This window comes from Typopeltis vanoorti, chromosome 15 (assembly GCF_054136105.1).
Source record: "Typopeltis vanoorti isolate ZY-2024b chromosome 15, IOZ_Tvanoo_1.0, whole genome shotgun sequence".
NCBI classification, from domain to species: domain Eukaryota; kingdom Metazoa; phylum Arthropoda; class Arachnida; order Uropygi; family Thelyphonidae; genus Typopeltis; species Typopeltis vanoorti.
Window position 1 is genome coordinate 70,350,493 of NC_143563.1, and position 25,860 is coordinate 70,376,352.

The following is a 25,860-nucleotide window of genomic DNA, read 5'->3' on the forward strand; positions in this document are numbered from 1 at the left end:
CTGTCGTTGCATGTTACGTCATTAGATACACTGCCGCTTGGGCAATGTATCTTATGCCTGTACTCATTATTTCTGTGAGATATGAAAGGTTTATTATTGGCGTGTGTTCGTGGTGAACTGTTTTTTTGTAAATCTTATTTTATTTTGTTAAAATAACATATAATTATTTTTATTATAATTACAGGCTATTATAGCCTGTTTTTGTTTAGGAATGTCCCTTATTTTAAATACATTGCCTATTATTACTCAAAAAAGGGGTATATATATATTTTAAGGCATTATGGGTGAGTACAGATGGCAATTATAGCAGAATAAAAGAGGTGGAAAAATTTTGTACATACTTTGTTTAAATACTAGGATGTCTTCCAATTTCATGATCCTGCTGAAGGTTGTTTATAAAGGGGGGGAGGAAGAGAGCGTGAGGGGTATTTTGACACAGGAAAAATAAATTTGGAAACCCGGGTTTTGTGTTAATAATATATACACACACACACACACACACTATTGTGTTTAGGAGGTGCATGTTGGGTGGGGGGAGAGAGAGAAGGGGAAGGGTTTACTTATGGGGAAACTGGGGCAGGGAGAGCGTTAATGGGGTGTGGACTGTTTCGGTCGACTGACCATCCCTTCACCTTCCTCCCAATATGTGCCCCCCTAAACACAATAGTATATATATATTATTAACACAAAACCCGGGTTTCCAAATTTATTTTTCCCGCGTCAAAACACCCCCCCTTCTCGCTTCCTTCCCCCTCATTATAAACAACCTTCAGCAGGATAATGAAATTGGAAGACATCCTAGTATTCAAACAAGGTATGTACAAAATTTTGTCACCTCTTTTATTCTGCTATAATTGCCTTCTATACTCACCCATAATGCCCTAAAATATATATACCCCTTTTTTGAGTAATAAGAGCCAATGTATTTAAAATAAGGGACACTCCTAAACAAAAACAGGCTATAATAGCCGTAATTATAATAATAGTGTTTAAGAGGAGTAGCATGGGAATTTTCCCAGAAACTATACCTAATATAATTATTTATTTATTTAATTATTTATTATAGATACAAGGCTGAATTATGACAAGTGTCACTGTTGAAAATATGAAAAGAATGATATTTTTTCAATTATCGTTACACGAAACAAATGCACTGCGATCTGACACCGGTATTCGTTTGCACTTGTCATTGCTATTGACACGAAACTTTTATTATTGGTGTTTGTTCGTGGTGAGGATGAAATATTTTTAATAAAGCAATTTTTAATATGTAAATTTATTTATTAATAAATTCGTTACTGATTAGGAAAAAAGTTTTTTTTTTTTTTTTTTTTTTTTTTGTATATGCAGCACCCCCACTTGAAATCTTCACCGGCCACCACTGCTCCTATGTCTCTTCCAGGTGTATACCAAGTTCCATCTTTCCTACTTTGGACAAACTGGACACTTAATAGAAAAAAGAATACAACAAAATCATTCATATATTTTCCACAAAAAATCCGATAAATCTGGATTAGCTCAACATGGAATAGAGACTACAATATTCTTTGGTCTGAAGCATGCCTTCTACATAGATGTCAGTACAAATTTGAAAGTTTATCTAAGGGGAGTGCTGAAGTCATGCTTCACCACCCTAACTTGAATCGGAATGGTTGCCTATCCTTATCAAAAATATGGGGAAGTTTGATTAGAATAACACATAGTTAAAGTGTTTTTTTTTTTACCAATTACTATTCAACCAAGAATGGTATATTATAAAAACATAAGGTCTTAAGAAACCAACTAGATACTATATCTATTTGATGATCTGTTGAGTAAGATATTATAAATTTTATATATATATGTGTAGAAATTTTTTTACTTTGGGTATACTATATGTTAAAAATACCAAGCAATTTTATAAACTTTGGTTTTAATCCTTTTTCCCAAGTAAGCAAACAGACAAGCAAATCAAGTTTGCGCCTGAACTATGTTCGGGTCTGAGGCAACTCGTGGTAAAGGTGGAGTAAGATCTGATCACTTTCCCTTAGAAAAAGGATTAAAACCAGCTAATTCACCTTTGCCTGAAAAGTCAAAGGTGAATTTGCTGGTTTTAATGTGGCAGAGTTTTTCTCTCTTAAATTCAGGTTATTTTTATTTTCTCCCAGTTGTTTTGGCAGTAATTCTAAACAACCAAACCTTTCTTGTGTAATTTGGTCTGCTTTCTGAAGTTCTTTAGAGAAATTCAGGCTATTTTAGACATGAAATGGTACCAAAAATTAATGATTGCCAATGAAATGCAAACAGATCTAACTAAATTTTCATAAAAATATAATTTCATTTATGATAAGAGATCATTAATCACTTTTAAAGAATTGTAACAGAAAATGCTACTAGACACAAGAGGTGGTAGATGACTTTAATTATCCAATGAAAATAACTCACTTCTAATAATTTTGCTCGAAGTACTTCAGTTTCTCTTGTGGATGGGCTGGCAATTTGGGATTTAGTCGACCAAATTCATGCTGGCTTGGGTGGCGCCTTGTTAAACAAGGTCCCCGTTGTTTTTGCCAGGAAACCAGGGCGAACAGTGAAAAGTCAGCTACTGGAACAAATCTGAAAGCACACCCCAACTCAACATCACCAGAGTTAAAGATCGGTACTATCAACATAAGAAGCCTGAATGGCAAAGAAATGGAGTTAGCTGAGGAATTAGATAACTACCAGATCGACATAATAGGGGTGACTGAAACAGAAAAGACAAAAACTGGTGAGATCTTTCTGAGCAATAAATACAAAATGTTATATTCAGGCAATGACAATCAAGGAAAAGAAGAAGTAGATATAGTATTCAACACAAAATTCAAGGCTAATCTTCTTGAATGGCAGGCAGTCTCAAGTAGTGATGTGGCCTATGGTCCCACAGAAGGTTCTACTGAGGTAGAAATGGAGGAATTTTTGAGGCTTTACAGAAAGCAACTGACACAATGAAAAGTGAAAAGTTGGTCCTTGTTGGGAATCTAAATAGCAGAGTAGGAAATGATTGTCAGACCCACAAAAATATTTTTTGGGAAAATTTGGAGAAAAGAGCAAAGCTAATAATAATGGCAAATACCTATTGGATTTCTGCTCAGGACATAGAATGGTTAACTAACACCATGCTCCAACATAAAAATGTGCACAAATTCACATGGAGAGAAAAGGCAAGGAATAAGAAAAATCTCATTGACTATGTTATTGTTGATAGTGATGTTTTCTGCTTGGTGCAGGACACCAGAGTGTACAGAGGATTTGAAATTGGAAGTGATCACTATTTAGTCTTGAGCAGGATAAAATTGAATTTCATATTGAAAAGAATAACATGTAAGAAAGCTCTCAGATGTGAACTGTAGACTAAAATACACAAAGTTTATTGAAGAAAAAATGAGAGAGTTTGAGAACAGGAACCAAACCTTGGAGATTCAGTGGCGAGCACTGAAGAAAACACTGATTGATTCAGACAGAGAGGCATGTGGTGAGGTTGGTGCAAGGATAGAAAAACCAGAACTCCAAGGTGGACACAGGAAGTTAAAGAGGCAATGAAGGAAAAGAAGAAAGCATATCAAAAGTTTCTGGCAAATAAGTCAGCTTGTGCTCTTAGAGAATACAGAGACAAATGTAAGAAAGCTAAACAGTGTGTAAAACTAGCTAAACAAAAGTCATGGGAGGACTTTGGCAAGAATATAGAAAATAAATATCAAAATAAAAATAAAAAAACACTCAACAGACATACAGTCAGAAATACATATGCATACTTGAAGTAGAAAAAGCCATCAAAGGCTTGAAATGTGGAAAAGCAGCAAGAATAGATGATATTCGACCAGAAATGCTGAAGTATTTCTGGTCACCAACTTTTCTTCCACAATTCTTCTCAACCGTTTCTCAAGTATACTTGCATAAATCTTGCCAAGAACACTCAGTAGGGAAACACCTCTATAATTCTCACATTCAGTTTTATTTCCCTTTTTATATATGGGTACTATGATAGCTCTACTCCAATCATCTGGAATTCATCCCTCTTTCAATGCCTTATAAAAGTCTTACAGTGGCTGCACTGCATAGTTCAGAAGGCCTTGAAAGAGGAATGAATTCCAGATGATTGGAGTATAGCTATCATAGTACCCATATATAAAAAGGGAAATAAAACTGCATGTGAGAATTACAGAGGTATTTCCCTACTGAGTGTTCCTAGCAAGATTTAATGCAAGTATACTTGAGAAACGGTTGAGAAGAATTGTGGAAGAAAAGTTGGTGAAGAACAAGCTGGATTCAGGCCAAATAGAAGCTGTCATGATCAGATCTTGACAACAAATAGTTGAGAAACCATGGGAATATAACAAAGATCTGTATTTAAGTTTTGTCGATCTGGAAAAGGCAAATGGCGGGGTGCCAAGAGAGAGAAGCTATTCAATACTCTATAGTTATAAGGTGTCAATGGGCATTATATCAAGCAATACTTCACGATACGAAATATAACATATTATGACTAAGATGAAAAGCCAAACGGCTATTTTTTTTTTCTGGCGAAGTTAATTCAATTAAGGGGGATTTAATGAAAATTAATGAAGTAGACTTTAATGATAGAAAATAACTACATCATCTACAAATGACACATGTTCATAAAGTGTTTATGAATATAGTTGTGCTTATAAAAAAAAAAAAAAAATTCTAAAAATTTTTTTTCATATATTATATTATAATATAATATATTTCTGGCATTCGTATAGTGAAGGTATGCAAGTTCTTACTTTGATATTATCCAGGTGTAGCTACTCACTGATGAGACCTCAAAAAAGGTTGAAACCGGTCTGGGTGGTGACCTCTCCTCATAATGTAAAGCAGTATTACATCTCCTAGGAGCTGTGTGTTTTTACATTATGAGAAAATATCAAGGATAGTTGAGGGAGCTTGCTCCACCTTTGCTTCGAGTTGCCTTGGTGTGGTACTACCAGGTGGTCACTTACGCTTGGATTCACATATAGTTCATCGTTGAAACTCTTTGATTGTAGTTTTCGATCTTAGAGTTTCACATACTTGCTGTAAAATAATAAGGGATTTTTATCCCCCTTAATTTAATATTGGAAGTGTATTAAATGTATTTATTTTAATGTATATTCTATTGTATGTTGTAATTTCCTTAAGCTATTTAGTGAGCATGTATAACCAACGTCTAATCCTTTCCACGAGAATCAGGAATGCGTTAGCAGAGCTAATCTCAGATTGGTGTGGTCTCTTAAACAGAATGGGCAAGGAAAGATTAGCAAAACAAGTGTTCTCTGCCAGGGGTTGGCAGGAAAATGACCCAGAGTAAGATCAAGATATAGGTGGATTGATTTGGCACAAAGTGCCTTAGACGATAGAAATATAAGATTTGATAATGTTGGAGTCTTGACAAGTAACAGACTGATTTGGAGGAAAATTGTAGATAGGAAGTTAGTAATGATGTAAATTTTTCATGTAGTAGTATCATATCCTGTACAACACCCTTTGAATGTACCTTTGAATGTACAGGAATTTGATGATGATGTACTTCAGTTTTTAACCCATTAAAATCATGGATTATTATTAAAATATTAAACTGAATGAAATAAAAAAACATTTTGAGAAATAAACTAATTTGTTTTTACATGTATGCCTTTAAATAGTGTTATTTCCTTCTTCAGTTGAAGATAAAATGACACTGCTTGCTAATATGAACTATTTTAACGTATTTCATGAATGATTAATTGTTGTAATTCAGAAATAGTTCCTCACTCCATACATTTAAGTTCCATCATGAAAAGTGAGTTAAATACTTTGAGAATTTGAAGTAAACACTATAATGTATTTAAAACAAAGGTTGCATTTCACAGTCAGCAAATTTTATTCTTTTAGGATGAACACAGACAAGGATATAATACTATTCCCACCAAAAAGCCTTTAATGTTTTCAAATGATGTGAAAGTTAGGTGAGTTTTGAAGATGTTCATTTCATTAATATTCAAATTTCACATCCAAACTTGTTTTTTCCATAAGCATTTCTTATTAAACTTTTTTTATTTTTGATATGTAATGCATTTTGGAAAATTTAAAAAATTTTGCAAGTTATTAATATTATCTTAGCGATGGTCACATAAATTCATTTGATGGAATTGATGAAAACATTGGTTTTCATAATTTTCCACGATGGATATCGTAATGATGGTACCTGAGAATCTCAAACTGTTCTGAGCTCTTAACTTTATGCCACCAACTTACGCTAATAGTATTTTGCCTTACCTTCGAGATTCAATCCTGGAATAAATTTTAATTAGTGTTGGAATTTTAGAAATTTTTTTATTAGCACTACTATATTCATAAACACTTTATGAACATGTGTCATTTGTAGATAATGTAGTTATTTTCTTTCATTAAAGTTACTTTTTGAATTTTCATTAACTTTTTCATTTTCATGAATTTTCTTTTTTGAATTGTTATTAATTATCTACAGCGACTCAAAATCTGCACTTGAGGCATTAAAAAATGGAGAAACAAAACTCACACAGGAAATTCATGAACAACCAACAACTTTAAATTTGAAAAATAAGAAATGTACACTGCAATGGATACCAGTCCATCTAAATGTTGAAGGCAATGAAAGTAGACAGATTAGCCAAAGAAGCAAGATACTTATCTCAAAAATTACACCCACTATCACTAACTGTTGCTAACTCTGTCACCAAAATAAGATTGGTAAAACAAACTATCAAGAAGAAGAAGAAGAAGAAAAATAGAGAAATAACCACAGTCATCACCAGACTAAGGATGGAATGTTTTAAAGGCATGAAAATTCAGCCAGACAGTAGTGGAAGCTATGAAACATGCAAGAAGAACTGTCCAGGAGTCGAACTGATACTTTCCCATATCTATTCTTGTCCAGCAATTGCTGCTGCTCTACAGTAAATTGACAATAACCCTAGAGAAAAGCTGTACTCCAAAGTTCAACAGATTGCCAAAGCACTTCCATGGTTATATATAGAAACTCTTCAGTGGACTTGACAACAGCAACATTAAACTTTCTCACCATGTTTAGGTTCAAATTTGTACAGATTTCAGATAAACTGAGTAGGATTTGAACTGCATCATCCAAATCCAGTCATGAATGTTCACTTACACAGCACTCATTAAAAATTATTTGCAGAAGACAACAGGTGATAATAGAACAAAAGTAAAATGGTCAATCAACAGCTAACTAATTAGTCGGTCTATGCTACCATGCATGTGTGTTCTCTCTCCCATATCTTATTTGGCAGTAAATTCTGAACAGACCGTACTTTCTGGATGTGCTTCGTACATAGAACTATGCAAATGAATAACAGAGGAAACATATTATAATTGTTAAAAATAATAATAACTATATATATATATTTTATTATTATTATTAAGAGAGACCTCCAGAGAGTCAGGGAGTCATCGAGGGAGACAACATACTACACGTTCCAGCTATCATACTTATTCTACAATTCATTCACACTGTTTGCACATACCATATCCAATAGCAATTCATTCCAATTGCACACCACCCTATGAGAGAAAAATCTAGCCCTCACCCCCCCTTCTTAGCAGCATTCATTCTCCACTTCCAAGGATGCCCTATTGACCTTTCCCCACTCTCCATAAAATGAAAAATTCTGTATGATCCTTTCAGAAGTTTGTATGTCTCAATCATATCCCCCCCCCCCCCCCGCACCCTCTTTTTCGTGTTTGCTAGTGTATGCAGTCTACAAATTCTCAGTCTCTATTCATAATCAGTATTCTACCATCCTGATATCATTTTTAACACTCTTCTTTGCAATCTCTTCACTGTATAATCACAATGGAAACCAGGAGACCTAACCTGCGCACAATAGTCCATGTGAGGTCTTATCAGAACCTTGTAAAGATGCAAAATGACATCCTTATCTTAACATATGAAAGTTTGTTTCAGCATTGCAATTATCTTTTTTAGCAATGTTTGCTACATGGCCCCTGACCTTCAACTTGCTATCTACTAACACTCCAAGATCCCTAACCTGATCAGTTTCTTCTAGGCATAATCCCATTAATATAATACAACATTGAATATCTAATCATGCCAAAGTGCATACCTTTATATTTACTGACATCCATTTTCCCATGCTCACAATATCAGCCTATTCAAATTATTCTGCAAGTACTGCAAATCAGCAGCATTCCTGATTACCTTACCTATCTATGCATCATGAGCAAATAGCTGTATGTCACCTGTCAAATCCTTCCCAGTATAATTAATGTACAGATTGAATAACAGTGGACCAAGGAATGATCCTTGTGGTACACCACTAGTTACTTTAACTCTTTCAGACTCACATTTCCCATATACCACTTTGAAATGTCACTCAGCTATCCTCTTAACCACACTAATATTTTATAATCCAAACCAATATTCTATTGTTTATGCAACAATCTTCCTTGCTATATTCTGTCAAAAGCCTTAGCAGAATCCAAAAGTATCATGGTGGATCTGGTTTGGATCCATCAAACATGTGCAAAGATGTCTTCATGTATAAGGCACTGGAAAAGAATAGAGATCTGCATAAGTTGTCCAACTGTGTCATCCAGACTGTAGACAAGAGTATACAATGGAACATGAAGGTAGCTTATTATGTGTATATACAAATGCTAGGCATATCAGAAATAAAGGGGAAGAGTTTGTTGCCTTGGTCAATATGTTGGGACCTCAGATTGTAGGCATTAGTGAGACTTGGCTATCAGAATCAGACATACTAACTGGAATCGAGTGTAAAGGGTACAGTATTTTTAGGAAGTACAGACAGGTTGGGGGGGGGGGGGCATTCTGCCAATGATATCAGATGACTTGAATCCCATTAATGTTGAGAACTATGATTGTAGTACTAGTAACAGTATTCCATGTGGCAGTGAATTTGAAGCCATCTGGTGTGAGGTGGAATCTTACAAGATCAATTACATAGTGGGGGTTATTACAGACCTAGTGGATCAGTTGTTAGTGACGAAGAAATGCATGACAAAATAGAGACGATGGCATGAAAAGAGTAATCATGATGGGAGACCTCAGTTATCCAAATATTTATTGAGAAGCAATAAAATCTCATAAGAAGAATGAAACTGAATTTGGGGCATTATCATTTCCATGATAATGCCCCATTCCCATCATTGGCACAGTTATATTACATTGTTGCTCTTTAATTCATATTCTCACCATTCCTCCCATTATAATTTAGTTTCCCTGGCTGTCTATGTTAGGTCTCATACCAGTTATTAGTTTTTCAAGACTCCTGATACCAAGTCTATTTAAGTATAGGCCGTTCCTCTTATACAAATCTAATCTTCCCTCAAACTCACTCCACACATCCAGATAATCCAATTCATTCCTTCTACACAGCCTATTCATTGAATCATTTGCCATCATAGCCTTTCTTCTTAATTCATTTTTATCATATGGTAACATACTATTTTCACTTTCTCACCTCTTCCAACAACCCTTCATGTCTTCTCTCATGCTGAACTTAACACTGGTTAAGTCATTAGTGCCTACTACAATTACAATTTCATTTACTTTTCCTTTCTGTTTTTGAATTGCATGTGCTCTATTTTTAATTTTTGCTCCTGGAAAACTCAATGCTATAACCTGCTCATCAACAGCATGTTTTATGATATAGTCTCCATACCAAATAACATCCTTCTTTTTACAAAGAATGTTACTTACCTGATTTTTGTTACGTACTGACTTAGAATAATTAGAGGGAATAATTGTTAATGATGTTTGATTAAAATAGGACTCTCCAATATCTTCGATAGTGAGAGTCAGTGATTCCAATTCATGTTGGATAGTGGAGTAAAGCCTTGGCATGTTCTTTAAAGAAATGTTAGAACTTATGGCAGCAGTGATGGAGTGTATGTGTTTCAGACCATAGGATATTGTGGGTGGTATCAATAATAAGAATAGGTGCCTTTTGCCCTATTTTCTTCACTGAACGTCCAATTTATTCAAAGTAAGAAATGCAACATTCGTACAGAACTTCGTAGACACCAGGAAAAAGTCAGAGGGAATTGTTTATCTTTAGATGATGGGAACCATGATGATAGTTTATTGAAAGGAATGAATGTAGATTATACTTTTTTAGGATCTAGAGAAAGGTTCCAAGATGCCAGAAATGAATTGGATAGGGATCTTTTGAATTTCATATAAAAAAACTTATATATAACAACAAAAAAACATAATCTAACCATCATTATGGATTCAAGTATAACAGAAAAATGGACAGTCTTATAAAATATTCCTCTGCATATCAGATTATACAAGGGATATCCAGAATCATGCATGAAGTAACTATTCTAGTTTTAGATCATGCCACTAGGCATCGTCCATAACTAGAATAACAGATATGCCTGCATTAATCTGCCAATGATCTGGGAGAGTCATTCTAAGACCACATTTTCCCTGATTTATCTGAATTAACTTAGTTTTTTTTTTAAATCCAGTCCTTGGAAAGCACCTTGGTAGAATATTAGTTACTTTTCAATTACAATTCAAATTGTTTCTGCAACAATTTGAGTGCTGTGTGCTTTATTTCATTTGTAATAATCCAGCAAACTATTAGTAGGTTCAATAAAATATTTATTCTCTTCTGGTGTTGTTTGCACCAAGCTTTAATATCATTATTATTACGGGCGACTCCAGGGAGTTCTTAGACTCATCGAGGGAGGCCCTAAACATCATGTCCACACAACTATTCGACATTTTCACAGTATTTATCATACCTTGCCTTGAACTCACTCACTGTCACTGTGTTATAAAACTTGAGCAAGTTACTGAGGCATGATCTACCCTTCACAAAGTCATGCTGTCCCCCCTGTACAGTATCTCATTTTCATCAATCCATTCCTGTATTTTTCCCCCTAGACTACTTTCTCCAAGACCTTGACAACGACTCCTGATATGCTGATCAGTCGGTAATATGCAACAGTAGTCTTGGATCCTCCTCTATGCAGTGGAACTATTTTCCCCTGTTTCCACACCTTCGGGACTAAACCAGACCTGGGACTCAGATTAAACAACATGGTCAAGGGCACTGATAATTCTTTAGCCGCTTCACGTAAGACCTGTGCCGGTATACCATCCAATCCCACAGATGTATTCACATTTAGGTTCTGTAATAATTCCCGTATAAACTAATGGTTCCTTCATTCTTTCAATGTCACCACCTGGATGATATATTCTTGCAAAGTGCTTTCTCAGTAATTCCACTATATTGACTGATTCAGTGACCTTACCATCGGCATTCCTTAAAATCATTCTGCCATGTACAGTTTTTTTTTTTTTGCTTGCACATATTGAAAAAATTGTTTGGGATTCTCTTTAGCTTGCATAGCTAGTTTCCTTTCATAATCCGCTTTTGCTTTTTTTTTACCACACTCGTTACCCTTCTGGCCTGCATTTTATACCGTTCATGTGCCTGCAGGTCACCTTTCTCTTTAAATTCCTTTTCTGACAAGATTTCCTCATAAGCTTTTCCCCCCTGTGTTTACTAGGTTGTGTCACTTCATTACAAATTAAATTTAATGGGACAAGAAACTATATTCTTGTTTAATCCTTTACCCAAGTATGAGCAAACAAAGTTTTTGCATGAAGTATCTTCACAACTAGACTACTTGTATATAGAAGCTGTTGACTTCACATCAATAACCTCAGTTTCCCATAATGATTTTGCAATATGGGTTTACTACCCAGACCAGTATTGAGCTTTATTGATGTCTCATCAGTAGGAACCAGACCCAGGAAGATTCCAAGGTTGACTCAATGCATGTCATATATTTTCTATATAAGTAGTAAAAAGATGTAGTACCTTATTATTATGTGAAGTCAGTTGACGTTACATCAGAAGCTTCTGTAAGCAAGTAGCCTAGTTATGAAGATACTTCATGCATTAACATTGTTCACACTTATAAAGGATTAAAAAGGAAAATAATTATTGGAACCAAGTAAAAACTTGCAACAACTATCTTCAATCCAGAGTATTTTAATAATAAGGTGATGCACCTTTTTTTACTACTTGTATGTGGAAAATATATGATTTTTGCATTGATTCAACTTTGGTATCTCTCCATGGGTAGAGGCCCTTCCCTTAATGTTTTTGCATTATAGGATACCAAGGCAATTGATGCAAAAGCCAACAGCTTCTGTATACAAGTAGCCATAGTTGTGATTGTACTTCATGCACAAACTTTGATAACACTTGTGTATAGGATCAAATAAGCATATAATTTCTTATTGAATGTGATTTAGCAGATTATAAAAATAGCAGAGCTTAGTTGATAATAGAACTACTGCTGTATCTCCAGCCAGAGCCTAATTAAAAGACTAATATAACATTTTAATTAATACTGAAGAGTAATTTAAATGGCATACTTGGTGGTATATTTTTGGAAGGTGAGGATGAAAAATATTTGATTACAAACTTCATTAAGCTGAGAACAAGCAGTAATAGAATGGTGTTGATAATTATGCATAAATACGACCAGTAACAAGGAAAATGTTGAATCAAATAGACTGTTCATTTTGAAAACAAAGTTTTTAAAATTAAAGACCAAAGGAACAAAAACTGATGAAATGTATACAGAATCAGAGCATGATGGTAATGCTGGCCATTTCATGAGTTGACATCAGATGATAAACAACACAAAACTGACTGAGCTCATCATAAGCTTAGTTAACTGATTAAAGTCCATTATGATGTAATAATTTTTTTTGTTTACGTATTATGAACAAACTAATTGTGCACAAATATTTTAATGTACATTAATTTTTAGAAATATATTGGTAAAAATAATATATGCCAAATAACTATTTCCCCATGTATTGTATAACAGCGAAATCGGTAATTCCTTTCTAAACAGACTTACTCTTTAAAAATGAAGTATATAACATATTCAGTAATTTTTTATTATGATTTAGTTTTGACTAAATGGCAGTATATGCGAAAATTAATGTTTTACACAATTTTTCTCTCTCTCAGGACATTGGTGCTGTACAATTCACTTGCTAATTTACGTAAGGAAATTGTTATTTATCATGTAACATTCCCTTCTGTTGAAGTGAGAGACAGTTCAGGCAATGTGGTTCCAAGTCAGATCAGTCCTGTAATTTCTAAAACATCTATTGTGAAAAATGAATTTGAGGTATGATTTTTGCTTACTGAATTTAAGAAGTTACTGTTGGCTGGCAATTTGTTATTAAGAATAGGTCACCTATGCTTTGTTTTACTAGTTAGAACTCGTATGCAGGTAGCAGGGTTTTTCATCCCACAAGACAGCAAACCAGCCAGAAGAACATAAGTAATGTATAGTCATAATACTGGCCTTAATTGCTTTCCAAAATCCAAAACAAACAAACAACTAGTTAGAAAATATCACACTTTCATTGCAATTGAAGAATTTAAGACAAAGTTGAAAAAATTGTTGAAGCTATTTTAATTGTTTGTCATCCAATTATGTGGGATTATATATTATGAATTTTTGTGATTAAATGCTGTTTTTAGTCAAATCAGTTGTATCATCTTTGTTGGAAAACAGAATAAAAGCACTTTTGTTTTCTAGGGCTAACACTTGATTAAAAAGGTGTGTTTTGTCTATACCATAAAGAATTAGAGATCATAGATTAATGTCTAATAGAGAATAAAATATTCCTTAATTTCAATATTACTCCCACAATATATCTAGTATCATCAGGCAGTTTTAATCAAAAAGCTAATACAGTGCAATCTAAGTAGAAAAATCATCCATTTCCTCAATATGTACCCTCAAGGTGTATAGGCCACCATGGACATTATTACACGATTAAGTTTATATTATTGTTAATTTTCATTCAACCGTTTCCCTCTGAATTAACTTGTTACTTGTTAGCACTCTAATATTGTCTTATCTGACATTCAGGTTTCTAAGGCACTTCTGACTAGATCATGTTCTTCCTCTGGGACTTTTTTTTTTCTCTCCCAGAAACTCGGGCTTTTAATTCTTTATACAGGCAAAAATGGCCAGAGAGCACATGCAATTTACACACAAAAAATAATGTTGGTTGGCTTTCTGGCATTTTGTGCATATGGAAGATTCTGTGGAGTGGAACACATGCTCCATCATGAGTTCTTGGAGGTATCATTTGATAATAATAATATGGATATATAAAAGTTTTACAGTGGCTGCATTACATAATTCAGATAGTCTCGTGCAGGTCAAATTCTGGATGTCTGCTGTAGAGCTCTTTATCTGCAGAAAGGAAAATAAAACTGAATATGAGAATTACATTAAAATTTCTCCAATGAGTTTTTGCATGATATTTATGCAAGCATACTTGAGAAGAAAAAAAAAAGATCACATTTTCACTTTAAGACAAATATTTGAGAAATCATCTTATAACAAGGATCTATAATTTTGTAGATCTGGACAAGGCTTATGACAAAATATCCAGATTAAAACTGTTCTAACACTACAGTTATATGGGGTGAACGAGATATTAAAACTGTTCTAACACTACAGTTATATGGTGTGAACCAGGATCCCTACATAAAATATCAATTCCACATCCACTTTACAAACATTCGTGGCATCAATTCCATTATAAATGACATTTATCACCACTTACAGGCATCTAAACCAGATCTCCTTTTCTTAACAAGCCCAAATTGCAGCTACCTCAACCACAGTTCAATTTCAATGCTAAGTTATACTCCTCATGATTAATTAATCACAAAGGTATAGTGAAATGAACTTGTCTATTTGTACATTCTGACACTGCCTGCCAGAGAATGCCAAATTTAGAATTCCCTGCATTTGATCTCCTGTGGTTGAAGGTTTCCTTGCCCCACTTAGACATTCATCTGCTGCATTTACCAATCTCCTAACTCTGAAAACCACAAAGACCTTTTCACTTTCCTCTCTTTGAAACTCGACCATATACAATTCAGTTATCCACATAGCAAAGTAATCATCCTAATTGATCTGAATCCTCAACTCCAACTGGCTCCTCCTTCTCCAACACTACTGATCAAGCTGGACTGATGCAGAAGTTTTCTCTATAGCAATGATCTAATGCAAATCATGCAGCTACATGCCCAAATTCCACATAATCCCCTCCAATTTAGGCAGGATTGATCGGTATTCAATAGGAAAAAATGCTTCAAAAGAGAGATAAGATCTTTTTTAATTAGTTCTTCCAGACATTGTAGAAGTTTACTCTCCTTTTGGCAACACAGACCACAATCTCGTGCAAGTTTCCAATCTCACAGAATGCCCTTTCGCTGACCACACACCCAACCTCATGTCTTCTGGCATTACAAAGGTACAGAGTGGGATGATCTCTGGAACTACTGCTCTTCTGACCCAGACACTTGCACTGAGCGAATCACGTAAATCATCCACAGTGGCAAGAAGGCATTCATCCTTCATTCCATCCAAAATTTCTGTCCACTTTTCAAGCCCTGGTTTAACAAAAGTTGTATGAAAGCAATCAAAGAAAAAAAAGCTCAGCATATCATAGGTGTCTTACATCAAGAACCGTTCATGCTCTGCCTATGCAGAAGCATGCAATAAATGTAAATCAACTGTCAGTAAATCCAAATCAAACTTCATAAAGACCAATAGCAGAAAACTTGTCTCTTGTCCAAATAGTAGGTGTGCTTTCTGGTCCCAACCTCGTATGCAACTTCTGCTCACCTGCACTCCCACCTCTCACCTATCCAGATGGCACCACTGTAACAGCACCCCCTCCCCCCAAAAAAAGCCAATCTCTAGCATCATTTTTTCACTCTAACTCCTGTATAGATGATGAAGACAAATCACCTCCTATACCATCAATTGAGCACCATATGCCTCCTGTGGCCTTTTTGGCAGAAAGACATAAGAAGAATATTAGACAACCTCAACATCACAAAGTTGTCTGTTCCAATGGCATCTCTCCTATTGTACTCAAATGTTTTGTGTTCCAGAGCTAACACTAGTTGTTTGTCTCTTCAGTCATCTATACTCAGCTGATACCTATCTCATCTCATGGAAACTAATATATATCCAACCCATTCCAAAAAAGAGAGGCAAAAGCTAATAGCTGGGCAGGACTGGTAAAATGCAGTCCTGCCCAGCTATTAACCCTATATAAATCCCAAATCTTCCCACCTTTAGAATACTACTCACACACTTGGACAGTGCATCTAAAACCTTAAAAATTCTTGATGTTGTCCAGAGAAATTCAGTTCATAGGCTCACTTCCACCTTTATCTCACGGATGCAATGTTTTAGTTCTGTGTCTCTTCTACAGATACTTCCATATTCACTGCTCTAAATTAGCAAACATCATTCTGCCATTTGCTGTTAGGCTTGTTAAAACAACAGCAGCAGCTATTCAATATCCTTTTACAGTACAACAGCAAACTCATTGAACCTGCTTCTCCTATTCTTTGTTTATTCCACCACTACTGTCCTATGGAACAGCCTTCCCCATGATGTGTTTCCTAACAGTTTCAACTTACAGTTCTTTAAGAAGAATATCAGTAGGTTTTTTCTTTCTCAATAACCTTTATCTGCATCTTGCTCGTGTTACTGATGTGCTATAGGTTCTTGTTCCTCTCATTTATGGTATATAAAAATGGGGGGGGGGGGACAAAAACTCATCTATATTTGAGTAAGCAGCAGGGATTGAAGGGGATACAAGAAGATGATCTGAGATCAGATATAAGACAAGGGAGAGCACATTATCTCCATTCTATATCTATATGGATACCATTATAAAAGGCACTTGCATTAAAAGTGCTTTAATACTGTTGTTGATTTTCATACCAAATAAAGACTGGAATTATGAAAATAGGCATTAACATTGAAAACATCAACTGCATCCTGAATGAGGAAACCTATAGAATAAGTAAAACATTTGAATTATTTTGGCACACTTTTTAATAAAGTTTTAGTGGCAAATTAAATATGGAGTCAACTGAATAAATTTATATGGAATAAGAGAAAGCTCAAAACACTAATATTGTTTTATACAAGACTGTGTTGAAACTAATTTTAACTTCTTGATCCTAGAACTAGCTTAGAAATAAAGCAGTTGATCAAAGGCTGTAAACCAGAGTTCTGAAAAAAATTAGGGTAGTAAGCAGATGGCAGAATAACATTAAAAATGAATTTATTAGGAAGGAACTTGAGCATTCAGGAATGTGTGTGTGAACAGAGCTGATCTTAGGTGCTATCGTAACATTAACAGAATGGGAAAGGAAAATTTAGCAAAGTTACAAGGACTAGAGAAAGAAGATCTACAAGAAGAGCTAGGTGGATTAGTGTCGTTAGAAGTGCCTTAGAAGACTGCAACATAATTTTGACACTGGTGTCTTGATGAATAAGACTACTTTTGGCAGAAAAGTGTCATTAAGAAGTTAGTATTACATGAAAAGATTACATTATTACTATCATAGTACACCTATGAAGTTGAAGTTACATATTAATAATTTGATTAATGTTAAAAAAAGATTAAGAATATAAATCAGCAGTCTGGCCAATATTAACATGTATGTGAAATGAGAGAATAAGAATGAAGCATCAAAAAATGACAGATAAGTTTGATACAATTTGACAGAATGAAAATGAAATTTATGAAGAATGCCAATTATAAGCAATAAATGAGTGGATAGAAAAGAGATCAGAATAGAATTAGCATACACTGTGTATTAAGTAATGAGATTGATTTTTTACAGGCAACCCTTCGAATAAAAGTAACAAATGCATTTATAGTTTTGACCGCTAGAGTGTGTTGTAATCGCAGGTGCAACTTTCAAATCAGGTGACAGCAGTTTTTATGTGGCAACTGTTGAAGTAAGAATGTGTGAGTGTGGAGAGTGTCAGACGTTGCATCATGGAGCAAAGAATTATGATAAAACTTTAATAAATAAGGAAAACTGCTACAGAAGTGTACAAGACCTAAAAAAAAAAAAAAATTGCGGTGATGATTGTCTGAGTCATGCACAGGTGTTCCGCTGGTTTTTCAACATTTACAGAGGGGAGGGAGTTGCTGGAGGATGAACTATGCTGTGGACTGCCAGTTTCTGTATGGACAAATGAAAATGTGGCGAAAGCTAGGGAAATTGTTGCCCAAGAGGTGAATAACTACTAGGTTACTTGCTGTACATCTTGGTGTTGGTAAGGAAATGGCCAGATTAATCTTTGCACAGAATTTGTACAAGATTTGTTTGAGGTTTGTGCTACACATGCTGATACACAAACACAGAGAGAGAGAGCACAGGGTTGCATGTTGTCAAAATTTCATCCATGCAGTTGATCAAGATCATGATGTGTTACAAAAAATTGTCACTGGTGATGAAAGTTGATATTTTCAGTTTGATCTGGAAATGGAATGCCAGAGCATGGAACATCTTCTCTCCAGCAGAAGAGTCAAGTGGTCAAAATCATGTGTAAAAACAATGGTCATTGTTTTTTTCATCATGATTTGTTACTGAGGGCACCACAGTGAATGGTCAGTATTATTTAGGAGTAATGCAATGTGTCAGGAAAGGACTATTCCACAACAATAATTGGTTTCTGTTGCACAACAGTGTACTCGCATTGTTGCATTTGAAACAGTTTCTGGCTTCAAAGTCAATCTGTATTACCAAACATCCCTCCCCCCATACTTGCCAGATTTGACTCCCTCAAACTTTTTCCTCTTCGAAAAGATGAAGTGTGCCTTGAAAGGGGAGCACTTCAGCGACAATGAGGACATCCAATGTGGTGTGATATACAGACACTGAAGGAGGTTCCTATTCAGGCACCATGCCTTTGAACACCTATATGAGAGATGTAAACTTTTTGTGGAGTTGGAGGGATATTATTTTGAATCTGTCTAATTGACAATTCCAAATGTAGTTCTTTGTTTCGTTATAATAATCATTGTCTTATTACTTAACGGGCACACTGTGTATTAATACAATGAACTTAAAAAGATTTGTTAAATTACTGAGGAATTAAAAATCAAAATTAATTGGCAGATGAAAAAAGAAAAAGTGGAGAGGACCAATGCATTCCTGAAAAAGATGAATAAATCTCAGGGGTGGCTTTTCCTTGCATTCGGTGTTATATTAGTGAAATTCATTCTTCACCACTCGCATGTTATTAAACTTGTGTGAAATAATCAAGATATTATTATTTAATAAAAAATGCATTTTGAAAACATTATACTTGAAAAATTAAAAATATTTTCTTCTATTTTACTCTACTATAATAACATACTTTAACTTGGCTCTGTTAAATTTCTCTCTTTTTTTTTTTTACTTTATCTTAAATTCTTACCTTGTGTGTGTGCGTGTGTGTTTGTTGTGTTTATAATTTGTTATTAGTAAAACTTAAGATTATTATCTTTAGTGAATATCCCTATTACTTGATATAATTTCTCGCGCTTGCTTTCACCCTTTTCGCTCTGTGACCACTACTGACACAGAGTTAATTCCAGATTTGTATCAAAGAAATTTGGCTCTAGCTGTGGGCAATTTCTTTGCACACGGCTAGAGCCAAATTTCTTTGATACAAATCTGGAATTAACTCTGTGTCAGAATATGGAAAAATTTGTTTGTTAAAGCTGCGGCATCCAAATTCTTAGACAGGAGAATCTTCCTTGTCAGGGAGTTAACACTCAGAATGACATACTATTCGATAATCAAGCAATTAAATTTCCCAATTACAAAAAAACTTCGTATATCTTTACTCTTACTGCAGTCGTAGCTATCCCCACAATTTAATTCGCACTGGTTCTATTTTTATGAGTGGTGCATTGAGTTCACAGATCAGGCAATTTGTTAGATAAGAAAAAGAAAGGTTTATTCATTACTCTAATACGATGTACAAATATTAAGATCACTTAACAAAACTGAATCTCTCCTACAAAATTTAAAATGATTAACCAGACATAACCTTAATACACCTAGTCATAACAATATGAGACAATATCTATTACCAGTTAAATTTCTGACTTGATCCTATTCAACTAACATTCTTGTACAAGTATTTATCTTATTCTAGATTCAAGAACTATCAGGCTATAACAAACTTTAGCAATTCAATACCACACTGTACGTGAATTCTTACTCAGAGCTAAGACAATCTACCGTTGATTAGATACTCAAGTCCTGGTTCAGTTTTGTAAGTTCAATCACTGACCATATCTGCACAAATTTGTACACTAACTGTTTCTTGCATACAAAGGAATTGAATAGTTTCTATATTACCGAGCATCAGAATCTCTCTTGCCTTTTCTCTCGATCTCCCGAAAAATTCACACGGCTTGTTACCCTCTCTTACCTTCAGTTGTCTTCAGGTAGGACAAACTAGTGATTACGATCACGAATCACTCTTTCCAATGTGGGCGAAGCTGCTCTGCCAGGTTCAGTCCACGTAGTTCTGCATATTGATCGGTTTGCGCTGGCTTTTCCGCTGTACCGATGATTATGTCTGCACTGGATCGCTATCTGGCTGCATGGCTGCCACTGGACATCGTTCTTTTCAACCGCTGTCATGCAACTTCTCCAGGAATGACTGGAACAGTAATCCCGAACAAAAAAAAAAGGAGAGAGCCCTCGAGTTGGCGTCGCCAAGCTCTATATATCTTTGCTGAGCTGGTCTCCCTCTTATGTCACTCTTTTCCGGCCGGTACCATACCATTCTCTCCTCATTGCATTCTCCACGCGCTCAACTTGGACCTCACGTACTTGACTGCCTGGGGTCATTTCTTTAAGCCGATTATCTCGTTGTATACTTAGATCTAACTTTCTCATGTTAACATAACTTTCACTAAATTCCAACCCTTATCGGTTTTACAAGGACACTTAACAATATAATACATAGGAGAATTTACAATTAAATGATTATTTCATTACTTCTGTTAACAATTTCACTTATACCTATATACAAGCATTTTCTCCCGAAATTTTTTTTTTGTACCTGTTAAATTTGAATGAAATGTTTTAAAATATAAAATATTGTAAAATATTGAATGAACATAAAATCTTGAATGAACCTTTCATTCAAGATTTAACAGCTCACTGGATATGAATTATCCAATTAAAACCCACAAACCCTGCAAACAGTGACATTGTTTACAGTGCTTTGTGGTTTTTGTTTAAATTTGATGATTTAGATGGTTTTCTTAGTTAAAAAAATAATGTTGTGTATAGATCTACTAAAAGCACTAAGAAGACTGTATAAAAGCAAACCACTGACAGTAGTCATCATTGTCAGAGTTAAATTACTGTTATGTATATTAAATCTAGAAAAATATTTCTCATTATCAAATTCCTAACATATCTTCCTGGGTGTACAGGATGTTATGATAGTACTACATGAAAAGGTACATCATTGCTAACTTCCTATGAACAATTTTCCTCTAGATTAGCATGTTATCTGTCAAAATTCCAGCATTATCATATCTTATATTTCTATCTTCTAAGGCACTTTTTATTGTTTAATCCATTTACATCTTGGTCTTCTTTTGGATTGTTTTCCTGCTATCCTGGCTAAGAACGATTGTTTAATGATCTTTCCTCTCCCATTCTGTTTAATTGGCCATTCCACATGAGATCATCTCTGCTAACACATTCCTGAATGCTAACATTGTCAAGTTCTTTCCGAATACCCTTGTTTTTAATATGATACTGCCATTCTTGTTATACTGCCACTTGTTCAGTCCCCTAATCTTTCTCAGGACTTTCATATCTGTTGTCTCCAATCTTTGATCAAAAGTTTTATTTTTAACCCAGCTCTCAGACCCACAAGTTAAAATTGGTTTGAACACTGTCTTGTATACAGCTAGTTCAGTGTTTTGACTAATTTCTCCTTTATTCGATATAAATTAATTCAGCTGACTTCCTACCATACCAGCTTTACAAATTCTGTTGAGTATTTCCATATTTAATTGTTGTCTTCACTAAAAATTGTGCCTAAATAGATGAAATGTTTTACTTGTTCTTTAGATTCCACATTCAGGATGCAGTTGATGTTTTCAATGTTTCTGCCTATTTTCATCGTCTTTGTCTTTTAATGCTGATTTTCATACCAAATTTATTACAGCAGTTATTCAATTTGGTCAAGGAATTCTGAAGACTTGTTCTAGATTTATTTAGGAGTATAACATCATCTGCATCTTTTCTTGTACACCCCTTGAATGTATATATATATCAGGAATGTGATGATGATGATGGCATCATCTGCATAAAGAGAACAGCTGAGATTAACATCTCCAATTTTGATATCAGGTTTAATACTGCTTTCAAAAATCAATTAAAAAGAAATGCAACTAGTAGAATAATCGAATAAGTACCAGATTGGCATAAGTATGTTTAAAACTGAATCAAAGTTGGGCAACTTTCAGAGGGGAAGGGAACTGTAGACTTAAATACACAAACAAACGTTATTCAAGAAAAAATGAGAGTTTGAAAACAAAAACTAAACCTTGGAGATTCGTTGGCAAACACTGAAAAAAACATTGAGCTAGAGAGAAACATATGGTGAGGTCGTCTGCAAGGATAGAAAAATCCAGACTCCATGGTGGACTCAGGAAATTAGAGGCAGTCAAGGAAAAGAAGAAAATATATCAAAAGTTCCTGTCAAGTAAGTCAGCTTGTGCTCTTAGAGAATACAGAGAAAAAATGGAAGAAAGTGAAGCACTGTAAAACTAGCTGAACAAAAGTCATGGGAAGACTTTGGTAAGAACATAGAAAATGAATATCAGCAAGATGGCAAAATATTTTGGAAGTGTTTGAAAGATGATAATAAAACTGGAGATAGACATTCTTGATGTATGGAGTAATTAGTTTGAAAGAGTTGAGAGTTTATTTTTCACTTGGTTAGACTATAATAAGTTTAGTTTAATCCTTTATCCAAGTGTCAGCAAACAAAGTTTGTGCCTGAAAGTATCTTCAGGACTGGGGTAAGGTAGTACAACACCGGGAAACTCATTGCAAAGGTGGAGAAAGCTGTCATCACTCCTATCTCAGTATCTCCCATAATGCAAAGCACATCTCCTTGCGGATATGTGTGTAATAGTTGAGGAAATGAAGCCTCATAACTAGTTCATACTCTTAGTCTTCCTAGCTATAGTGACGAAGCTTCTTTTCCTTAGCCATATAAAGACCTCTCATGTAAATTTACTTTGCAGCCAAAATAAACTCCAGAGGTACAATATGGTTTCTTTGAACCGATGATGGGACATCATCAGATTAATTCTTTACTGTCAAGGAATTGACCGAATAAGTAACTTAATGGAGTGAACTAGTTACATTTTAAAATATTACGAACAAAACAGTATAATCATTGGTTTATGTAACAAGAAGATTCAAGGGATGAAGAGCGTTAAAGTTGTGAAATCTTCATCCCACTGACGAGACCTCAATAAAGGTCGAAACTGGTATGGGTAGTGGCCCTTGCCTTAATGCATAGCATTACACATATCCGCAAGGAGATGTGCTTTGCATTTTGGGAGATACTGAAATAGGAGTGATGAGAGCTTTCTCCACCTTTGCAACGAGTTGCCCGGTGTTGTACTGCCTTACCCAGTCCTGAAGATACTTTCAGGTGCAAACTTTGTTTGCTCACACTTGGATAAAGGATTAAACTAACCTTATTATAGTTTGAAAGAGTGCAAAAAAAAAAAAAAAGAGAAAAAAAAAGCAGTGACACAATGATGTTAGAAAACACTCAGCAGGAATGCAATCAGAAATGAATATCAATACTTGAAGTAGAAAAAGCCATTAAGAACCTGAAATATGGGAAAGCAGCTAGAATTGTTCGACCAGAAATACTCATATGCGGAAGTGTAAAAGTTTTACAGTGGCTACACATCATAATTCAGAAGGCCTGGTCAGAGGGTCGAATTATTCCAGATGATTGGAGTAGAGTTCTCATAGTACCCATTTATAAAAAGGAAATAAAAATGAAATGCATCTGTGAGAATTGCAGAATTTCTGTGAGAATTTCCCTACTGAGTATTCCTGGTAAGATTTATGCATGTATATTTGAGGTATGGTTAAGGAAAATTGGGGAAGGGAAGCTCGGAGAAGAACAAACTTGATGCAGACCAAATCAAGTTGTCAGAATCAGATTTTCACTTTAAGATAAATTGTCGATATTATGTGAATATGAGGCATATTAAAAAAAAAAAAAAAAAGACTGAATTTTTTAAATAGCATGCCAACCATCACAGAGAGCACGCTGCAACTACTGAGCACACCCACAAAACTTAAGTTACATCATTGAGTCATATCCACTGAAGTTGAGCACTTGCACAAGCTGTTCGTTGCTTTAGTGACAAAGTTACAATAAAAGAGCTTGAAGAACAAACTCTTTGTGTGTGTGTGCGAAATTTTGCTGCAAACGTGGTAAAGGTTTTACTGAGACATTTTAATTGCTTAACCAAGCATACAGAGAGGACTGTATAAGCTGAATGCAGTGTTATGAGTGGTTTAAGCATTTTAAAAAGGGCAGAACATTGGTTGATGAAGATCCCAGGCTCTGGACAACCATGTCAAGAGAATTCATCCTGTGATTTGTGGAAATCATCGTTTAACTGTCTGAGAAATTGCTGACGGAGTAGGCATTGCTTAACCATCTTGCCACTTTGAAGGGACTTCATTTCCATGTGATAAGAAAATTGTGTTCCAGGAAGCATTCCAACAATGGAAGAAACATTGTATCGCCAGTAGAGGGGCTACTTGAAGGGGACAGTGCTTAAAATGTAAAATGAGCAATAAGTTTTTATAGCAAAAGCTCGGTTTAAACCAGCCTAGTATAACAAGGATCTGTATTTAAGTTTTTGTAGCACTGGTAAAGGAATATGACAAAGTGCCAAGAAGAAAGCTGTTCAAAATGCTTTTTTTTTTTTGAGTTGTATGTCAGCAGTTTGAATTGAATTAGGTATAGGAAGATGGTTTGATGTTAAAGCAGGTGTGAGTAAGGGTGCACATTATCTCCACTGTTATCCATCATCTATATTCATCATTATTTGATGAATATAGATAACATCATTTATATTCATCATCAAAGTGGCAAGATGCCCACTTACCATCTTGCCACTTTGAAAGGACTTCATTTCCATGTGATAAGAAAATTGTGCGTTCCAGGAAGCATTCCAACAATGGAAGAAACGTATCGCCAGTAGAGGGGGCTGTGCTTAAAATGTAAAATGAGCAATAAGTTTTTATAGCAAAAGCTCGGTTTAAACATGCCTAGTATAACAGTATAACAAGGATCTGTATTTAAGTTTTTGTAGAATTGGTAAAGGAATATAACAAAGTGCCAAGAAGAAAGCTGTTCAAAATGCTTTTTTTTTTTTTTTTTTTTTTTTTTTTTTTTTTTTTTTTTTTTTTTTTTTTTTTGAGTTGTATGTCAGTAGTTTGAATTGAATTAGGTATAGGAAGATGGTTTGATGTTAAAGCAAGTGTGAGTAAGGTACACATTATTTCCACTGTTATTTATCATCCATATTAAATCACACTATGGAGGAAATTGGTATTAGACCTGATATCAAAATTTGAAATGTTAATCTGAGCTCTTTACTTTATGCAGACAATGATATACTTCTGAATAAGCACAAGTCTGCACAATTCCCTGACTAAATTGAATAACTGCTTAGTAAATTTGTTATAAAAATCAACAATAAAAAATACAAAGACAATGAAAATAGGAACACTGACAACATCAGCTGTATCCTGAATGGAGAACCTATAAAACAAGTAAAACATTTCTGGTAATTTGGCACACAGTTTTTAGTGAAGATGGTAAATTTAATATGAAAATAGACAACAG

At 34.7% G+C, this 25,860-nt stretch overlaps 1 protein-coding gene across 1 annotated transcript in view; it reads left to right on the plus strand.

Moving 5' to 3' along the window:
• The window catches only part of LOC150098865 (alpha-mannosidase 2-like), a 300,659-nt gene that overhangs the window by 146,726 nt on the left and 128,073 nt on the right, over positions 1-25,860 (plus strand). Inside the window, exons 12-13 of the mRNA XM_090405066.1 lie at positions 5,893-5,966; positions 13,053-13,215. Coding sequence (XP_090261192.1) covers positions 5,893-5,966; positions 13,053-13,215 — 237 coding nt within the window. The remainder of the gene's footprint in view (positions 1-5,892; positions 5,967-13,052; positions 13,216-25,860) is intronic.